General features: G+C 39.4%; 1 protein-coding gene across 1 annotated transcript; it reads right to left on the bottom strand.

Moving 5' to 3' along the window:
- Positions 1-3,571: 3,571 nt before the first annotated feature.
- LOC106726184 (taste receptor type 2 member 42-like) lies at positions 3,572-5,425 on the bottom strand. Its single transcript, XM_014540149.1, has one exon. The coding sequence runs from the start codon at positions 4,816-4,818 to the stop codon at positions 3,889-3,891; it is 930 nt and encodes a 309-aa protein (XP_014395635.1). The 5' UTR covers positions 4,819-5,425; the 3' UTR covers positions 3,572-3,888.
- Between the last annotated feature and the right edge of the window lie 3,278 nt (positions 5,426-8,703).

The raw sequence follows: 8,703 nt of genomic DNA, 5'->3' as shown, positions 1-8,703 counted from the left end.
GGGACCGGAGAGGACAAACGCGACTTCCAGCCACTGGGAAGAATTTGATTACAGCCCCGACAAGATTTAAGAAGCTGTGCGTCCTGAAAACAAAATCAGGACGAACAGGATGCATTATGTCAAAAACAGAAGGCGACTGAATTTTTCAGGAAGCAAATGTAAAATACAAGTTCCTGGTTCAAACTGAGATTTTAATCGGAAGCCCTGCCGGGACCAGAGAGGACAGACGCGACTTCCAGCCACTGGGAAGAATTTGATTACGGCCCCGACAAGATTTAAGAAGCTGTGCGTCCTAAAAACAAAATCAGGACGAACAGGATGCGTTATGTCAAAAACAGAAGGCGACTGAATTTTTCTGGAAGCAAATGTAAAATACAAGTTCCTGGTTCAAATTGAGATTTTTAAAAATCACCAATTTCGGGAATTTGGGGTTGACTTGTTAGCAAGAGATTGAATGAGTAAAGAAGCTGAAGATCTTAAGGATATGATGCGGAAGGCATGTATTTCTTCATTCCCCCAAGAGAAAATGACAGATTTTTCAGTGAGATTTAAAAAACTGTACAGGAAACGCATCCTTCCGATGTCAAACAGCGTAAAATGCTGCGGGATTTTGAGCAGAGGGTTGGAGTGTAAGACAGTGGACTCTGTTTCGGCGTCCCAGTGAGTGGCACGGTTCCAGACCCCGGCGCCAAAGAAAAGGAAACCCAGTTCAGCACAAAGCCTGGCTATTTAATGAATAACATTTAAATAATCAGAATAATTTATGCAAATGCTGTCTATCATCTTTTTCTTTTAAGAGATACTTAATTATGGTTACAAAGTAGAATACAAGTGTGGTCACCCGTGATCATGTAACAGTACAGTTTTCAGGGGGGGATGTTGAAGGGAGGAGAGGAAGGTAAATGGAGTGGTAGTGGGGTCTTTATGTAAAGTGGGAAGTTGAAAGATACAGTCCTGCTCATGAGGAAAGAAGACATTTTGTGAGAGTGTGGCCATATGGTTGCTAAAATAGCAATGAAACTATTAAACAGGGAGGAGAGTAGAAGAGAACAGCAGTAAGTCAATGAATGCTTAAAGACGGAGTGTCAGGTGGCATGTCTCAAAAGAAAAACTGAATACCTGGTATGTTGGAATATAGAGTTGAGATTTTGAATGTTTCAGGGAGTCTGGAGATGAATTAGTGGTCTGCAGATTTTTATTTTCATTTAATAAGAAAACAAAGCTGAGGCAGTTTTGAACCCAGGAAAAATAAAAGCTTGTTCAGGAACTACGCTGCATACCTCAACTGTGAGTAACACTCGTCATAAAGTCAGTCATAATTACGTTCGCACTGAATATGGATAGGACATGATTATGTAACATGGGAGGGGTGGAGAGGAGAGGTGTGTGTAATGGGGAAGAATCAGTCAATAAAAAAGCAATATTGGACATGTTATTTTTTTTTAAAAAAAACTGCAATACAAGGCAGCTAAGAGTTAAAAGTGGTTGTCTGAAGAAAAAAATCAGGGATGGAAAGAGAAAAGGTGGAAGATAGCTGTTTTGTACTACCAGTCTAACAGTATTATTTTGATTTCTCTTTATTTCTTTGATTAAAAATTAAATAAATTTTATTTTTTAAATTGCTCAGGTAATTGAAATGTGCACCACTGGTTAAGAGCCACCCGGGTAAAAGGATTGGGTTTTTTAATCAGCAGACCTCATAAAATGCAAACTCTAATGTTGTAGTCAGGTGAGTCCATTAATCCGCCTAAGCCTCAGTGTCCTCAACTATTAAATGTTGGCAAAGTACCCACCTTGACTGGTCAGCTGAGAATTAAAAATAAGCCTGCTTTAGTGCTTGATAAATGCTTCTAATAAGTACCAGGTAATCTTTAACCATTTTTCTGAAAGGGATACTTTCTAAGCCAAACTATCCTCAATATCTGAATCTAAATATAATCAATTGATTAGAATTTCACCTTTCCAAAAGCAAGATAATCACAGGTACAATCATTAGGAAATTTCTTTTTATTTTTTCTTTCAGTTTTATGAGATATAATTGCCATACAGCACTGTATAAGTTTAAGATATACAGCATAATGACTTGATTTCAGTTTTATGAGATATAATTGCCATACAGCACTGTGTAAGTTTAAGATATACAGCATAATGACTTGACTTACATATATTATGAAATGATTACCACACTCAGTTTAGTTAACATCCATCATCTCATATAAACACCCAAAAAATGTCTCTTTCTTTGTGATGAAAACATTTAAGATCCATCCACTCTTTTAGAAACTTTCAAATATACCATAAAGCAGTGTTAATTATACTAATCATGATGTACATTATATCCCCAGTATAATTTTATCTTTCTTATAACTGGAAGTTTATGTTTTGACCACCATTCCCATCCCCATTCAGAAAATTTCTTATATAGTGTCCAACATAATGAATACAGTCTAAAAATCTAAATCTTTATGTAGGTCTGGATATGCATGTGTCATCATCATCATCATCATGGATACATCAGAGCACCACATAGCAGAGTCCCATGGAGTAAGAGTACACTTTACAAAGCCCTTAGGGTTTTTATGTTCTTCCCAGCTTCAGGCTTGATCTACAGGCCCATCAAAATTAACTTAGAACCCAATGCAGTCAAGCTAGAGTGGACACTAACTTTATTTTCTAGTTTCTTCTTGTTAGCTTCTACCACTGAAATATGGCAATTATAAACCCTAGCAAAGATTTCTTCATTATTGATAGTTTTTTAATATGTTTACAATCATAATCTCTAAAATTACTATATTGCAAACTTCAAAATTATATCATTAGCAAGCACAATTTTACTCCCTACTGTTTTTAAGATTATATACATTTTCAGCTACTTTGATTTCATTTTTAAATTATTTAAAAAGTCAACTGAGCACTATATATACACACAGACATTTCTAAAACTTATATAAATATGTGAATTTGCTTACAAACTTTCCTTCCTGTTTTTATCCCTGGTGAGTTGGTCATGTTTGTCCTCTCTGACAAGGACACTAGTGTTCATATAATTTTCACATGCACATACACCCTACATACAAACTCACTGTCTAGGTGATATTTGCAGAGTAGACATATAAGTATTATTATATACATGATAATTATTCAGTTTGCTTTTATAAAATCAGCAAAGATAGTGTCCACTCTAGCTTGAATTCCTAATGATAGTCTGCTTCTTTGTTTTAAAAGTTAGGTCTGTTGTTAGGAGATTATGTGTGTCTAGCACTTTTATTCCTTGATTGATTTTTAACTTAATATTGTAAAAAAGATTTCACTTGCTCCAGCTTGGGAGGGATTTTATTTCTAAAGTACAGGCCCGATGCACAAAATTTGTGCAAGAGTAGGCCTTCCTTTCCCAGGCTGCCGGCACCGGCTTCCCTCTGGCACTGGTGACCTGGGCTTCCCTCTGACCACAGGCGGGCACCCGGGATCCAGGCTTCCTTCGCAGCCCCGGCTTCATCCGGAAGGTCATCAGAAGGACATCTGGAAGGTCATCAGAAGGACGTCCCGTCTAATTAGCATATTATACTTTTATTATTATAGATAATCATGTGTTTTCCTCATATATAAATACAATAAATATTTGCCAGGGCACATAAAATTAGTACATGCTGCATTATATATTTTATATTCATATTGTCTAAATTTGTTTTGTTACTAGCAAGTGTTATAATGACAATGATGCTTGCTTCTTAAAAATGTCAAGTAGATTGTTAGTTTATAGGCCATTATAGGGAAAGTTTGTGATGCTCAATAATATCCAAAAGAATCCAGTGAGAAAAACAAGTTAAAATGTATCTTCAATGGTTTAATTTTCCTGGAATATAGAAAATCCTGGTAAAGTCTGTGAAGCTAAGTTTCACCCTTTTTCAGGTGGCAGTTAAGATGCCACAATAGTTTCAATGCAGTTTGTCTCAGCTTGCTGTTTCCCAAAATTAGGATAAATGAGTGGCCCGAAGGGAAAATACTCCATGTTAACATGACAGCCAGATTGGCCTGCTGCTTCTGCACTATAAGGAAACACCAACCTGTTAATACAAAGGAAGAAAAATGAAGTATGAAGAGGAGGAGGAAAGATAACACTATTTTCATGGCCTTTTTATGGGCTTCTGTGCGGAAGTCGTTAGAGCTGGAGTTCATCCGCACATTCCTGGTATGTCTCATCAAGGAAAAAGATAAAAGGAGCAGTGAACTCAGGGACAGAAGAAAGGGAATTAAGTAGATAAAATTAGAAACAATCAAACTGTTAAGATACAGAGTTTCACTTACACCTGGAGACCATGTTGAGTTTCTTTCATGTATATTATAGACATTAATCCAGAAACCATTGAATGAGTCTATTAACACAAGTTTCAAAAACAGGAAGAACAAAGACCCCAATAAAAGCACAAGTAGCACTCTGCCAATTCTCCACCTCAGCCAGGCAAAGCAGGGGTGAGAGAAATTGGCTATTTTAAAGAAATAGAAAATGCTTAGACAGGTGGCAACCCAGGTAGCTAGGTGATTGCACAGTATCCAAAGAATGCCAATAAGTTTTGCTAGTTTACCAATGGCATAAAATTGTGGCCACAACACCATTAGAAATGAGTCAGCTAGTGATATCCAAAGAAGGGTGATTCTGGAGAGAGCCAGGCTGGTGAGGATGCAGTCAGCTGCTGAGAGTTTTTGACTCTTCACCCAATCAATGCAATTAACTAGTACAATGAACCCATTCCCCAACATTCCAGCTATGAATTCTCCCATTGCAGCTACCAGAAAAATACTTTCAGCTCCAGATGGCATTTCTGTAGAGGAATCCAGAAAGCTAATATTCTGTCTCACTGATGTTTTGCTGTCAAAATGTAGAATAATATCCAGTTTGGTACTTTTCACTTTTATATTTAAAATGCTCCAAAAATTCAGATACTGTCTCGCTTATCTTCTGAAAGGTTTCTCTTTTATTCCAGCTGTAGGTCTGAAATATGAGCAAGGAGATTCAGTCTCACAGATCTTAATGAGAAACTTTACCATTAGTTTCAATCAGCTACCAATTTCCAAATTAAATAGTAAATGTGCCCACTCATCATTGGCACTGGCAACAATTTTCCACTTGTGAGGACATCTGGAAAAGTAAATTCAGGCATGCAAATATGAAGTAGATTTACTTACCCTGATTTGCACTTTCCATTTCAGTTGAAACTCAGTACAAGGACTCACATTTCTTAATTTTAATAGATTTCTCTAAAAAGTAATCTCCATAATACAAGCATATTTTTTTAATTTCACATAATAAAATCCATGTTTTAGTCACTATTATAGATGAAATAAGTGTAATAAAGGGAAGCAACATGAAGCTCACAGAGTAAAGGAAAAAGCAACATTAGATAAACTATTACTATTGAATGTGACAAGTTTGACCAAAGTACAATTCCAACACAGAGGAAGGTGCTACAAAAATCTATGGTCAACAGTTAATTCTAGTTTCATGAGGATAGCAACAACTGGCTTGGGCCTGGAAGCTTTTTGGTATTTCTTGAAGAAACAGATAAAAAGGGAAAAGATTTTCCACAATGATGTAAAAGTATATGCAAGGGTACCAAAATCAGACCTCTCTCTTAAGATTTCACTATGAATTTTTGAGCTTCATTTTCACTAAATTACCACCTATTTGATTCTGAATAAGTTATTATTAGCTGAGAAAAGAACAATAGTAAAAATACATGGTTAAAAAAGGGGGGGTGGGGATGTAAATCCTTACTGATAAGATAGTCTGGCTGTTACTGGAATGTGCCTGCCTAAGGGCTAGGGTATATCCCAAAACCAAATAAAAGGATGGCGAGGCCTGAACACAAGTGGAGTCCATCCTCTTGGGATGGGCTCTTGCCTAGCCCCCCAATTTCAAAAAAAAGGGGGTGAGCGCAAGAGTTGGAAGGGGTTTCTCCGTTTTAACTATGCTTTTGGTAAAATCTTTTGTGCCATAAAAATTAATTTAAAGTAAAATATATTTTAGCTTGCTTTTTGCTTCAACAAACAGGTACCTCTAATACGGTGATTTTTCAACCTTGACTGCAAATTGGAATTGCCTAGGGCAGTGGTCGGCAAACTGCGTTTCCATCGCACTGTACGTGCGCACCCACACGTGGTATTTTGTGGAAGAGCCACACTCAAGGGGCCAAAGAGTCGCATGTGGCTAGCGAGCCACAGTTTGCCGACCACTGCCCTAACCAGTTTGGCTCAGTGGATAGAGCGTCGGCCTGCAGACTCAAGGGTCCCAGGTTCGATTCCGGTCAAGGGCATGTACCTTGGTTGCAGGCACATACCCAGTAGGGAGTGTGTAGGAGGCAGCTGACCGATATTTCTCTCTCATCAATGTTTCTAACTCTCTATCCTTCTCCCTTCCTCTCTGTAAAATATCCATAAAATATATTTTAAAAATTGTTATTAAAGAGTGAACCTGTGAAACCTTGGTACCTCATACTCAACCCCAATAAAGGTAGACCCCCAGGTCTGCACTCTCTCTCTCTTTTTCTCTACCTATGACTTCCGTGTGGCCTTGGGTGTGCTGTGTATACTCCTGGGCTTGTGAGTAGTAAATCTTGTTCTTTAAGTCCCAAGATGGCTGTTGCTGAGGTCGGTCTCAAAATCATAAGCACCACAAAGGTTGGTCCACCACAGAAATGGCTCTGGAAAATAAATGTCCCCACAAGTAGTATGGGCCCAGGTGACCTCAGGCATGATTGCATCAGTATGGATAGGTGAGACAAACACGAAACAGGTTATTTATCAAACCAGAGTCAAAATTGGCTGAATGGGGAGTACATTGTAAGAGGACCAGTGGGAAAAATCCTGTCTTGTTCCTGGAGAGTCTTCATAGATTTGCAGCTTGTGGATAGAAAGATTTTTTGCTTGGGTATAGGAGGTGTTGTAAAGCACACATTAAGGAGCTCACAATGAGTGGAGTGCCAATAATATATTCCAGAACAATTAAGTCAGAATCCCCATGGGTGCCTCACAGGCATTAATACAGTATATATACTTAAAGCTCCCTAGGCCAGTGGTCGGCAAACTCATTAGTCAACAGAGCCAAATATCAACAGTACAACGATTGAAATTTCTTTTGAGAGCCAAATTTTTTTAACTTAAACTATATAGGTAGGTACATTGTTATTAACTTAATTAGGGTACTCCTAAGCTGGCCTTTGCTAAAAACGTCCTCAATCTGAGGGGCCGACCTCAGCGAACATACCCCCACTTCTTCTAACGCCACTTCTTCAAAATAGACTCGCCCAGGCCAAAAACCAACTTCTGCGCATGGGCCACGAAGTTTCCATCGCACTGTACGTGCGCACCCACACGTGGTATTTTGTGGAAGAGCCACACTCAAGGGGTCAAAGAGCCGCATGTGGCTTGCGAGCCGCAGTTTGCCGACCACTGGCCTAGGCCAGCTCGAAGAAGGCCAGCAGTGTGCGGGAGAGCCCTTTGCAGAACACCCCGTAGGAGCTGGGGGCGGCAGCCGGGCTCGAGACCCCGAGGGCCCAGGCAGAGGGAGCCGCCACGGTGACCATGGCCATGGCCCCGATGTCGCTGCTCGCCAGATGTTTTTTTTGGATGGGGGCGCTGGGCTGTGGCTGCGTCCCCTCTGCCTGTCAGCCGCTGGCGCCCCGCCCCTTCCTGTCTCCTGTTAGCTTTGGAGTTGAACACGTGGTAGGTACAGGACGGTTTTTTCTCTATATATTGCCATACACGTTATTTCATATCACACTTATGGGCAGCCATAGAGATAGGATTTTCTCTTTAAAATGAAAGCAAGCTTAAAAGGGTAAAGACAAGGAATTAAATATATTAATAATGTTTGGAGAGTTTTTTTAAAAAAAATCTGTTCCTATGTTCTCCCTTTGGAGTTTCTTGTATTCTAAAACATATGCCTGGAATCGAAATTTTCCCATAGGCCAAGAAATAAGTACATATTTATAATTATAATTTTACCATGTTATAATAAAATCAGTGCAGTTTTTAATTGCTCAAAGCCACCTGAAAATACCACAATCTATTGTTCTTCAAGATTTGTCCATTACCTGTACTTGTCACTTATTGTTATTTACGAAAAATTTTGCTCCTAAATGAGGAACACTTTAAAAGTAGGGTAATACTGGGGAGAAAAGACTGAGGACCATTAAGCAAAATTTCTCAGCTGCAAAATAATTGTTTTTAGAATCCAACAATATGAATTTCCTTCCTTGCTTCCTTCTTCTTTGCTGTAGTCCTTCCTTCTTTCTTTCTTTCCAGGAACTGTAATCCTCCAACTGTGTTCTTTTTTTTTAATATATATTTTATTGATTTTTTTTTTCAGAGAGGAAGGGAGAGGGATAGAGAGTTAAAAACATCGATTAACTAACTGCCTCCTGCATACCCCCCACTGGGGATGTGCCCCCAACCAAGGTATATGCCCTTGACCGGAATCGAACCCAGGACCCTTCAGTCCTCAGGCCAACACTCTATCCACTGAGCCAAACCGGTTAGGGCCCAACTGTGTTCTTTTATAAAAAACTAGAGGCCCGGTGCACAAAAATTTGTGCACTCGGGGGAGAGGGGGTCCCTCAGCCCATCCTGTACCCTCTCGCAGTCTGGGACCCCTCGGGAGATAATGACCTGCTGGCTTAGGCCTGCTCCCGGGTGGCAGAGGCCAAT

This window comes from Myotis brandtii, unplaced genomic scaffold (genome assembly GCF_000412655.1).
Source record: "Myotis brandtii unplaced genomic scaffold, ASM41265v1 scaffold237, whole genome shotgun sequence".
Lineage (NCBI taxonomy): Eukaryota > Metazoa > Chordata > Mammalia > Chiroptera > Vespertilionidae > Myotis > Myotis brandtii.
Note: the sequence above shows the minus strand (reverse complement) of the source record. Positions and strands in the feature narration are given on the sequence as shown.

Coding starts and splice junctions, on each gene's coding strand:
- LOC106726184 (XM_014540149.1), bottom strand. CDS start 4,818: ATGCCATCTGGAGCTGAAAGTATTTTTCTGGTAGCTGCAATGGGAGAA.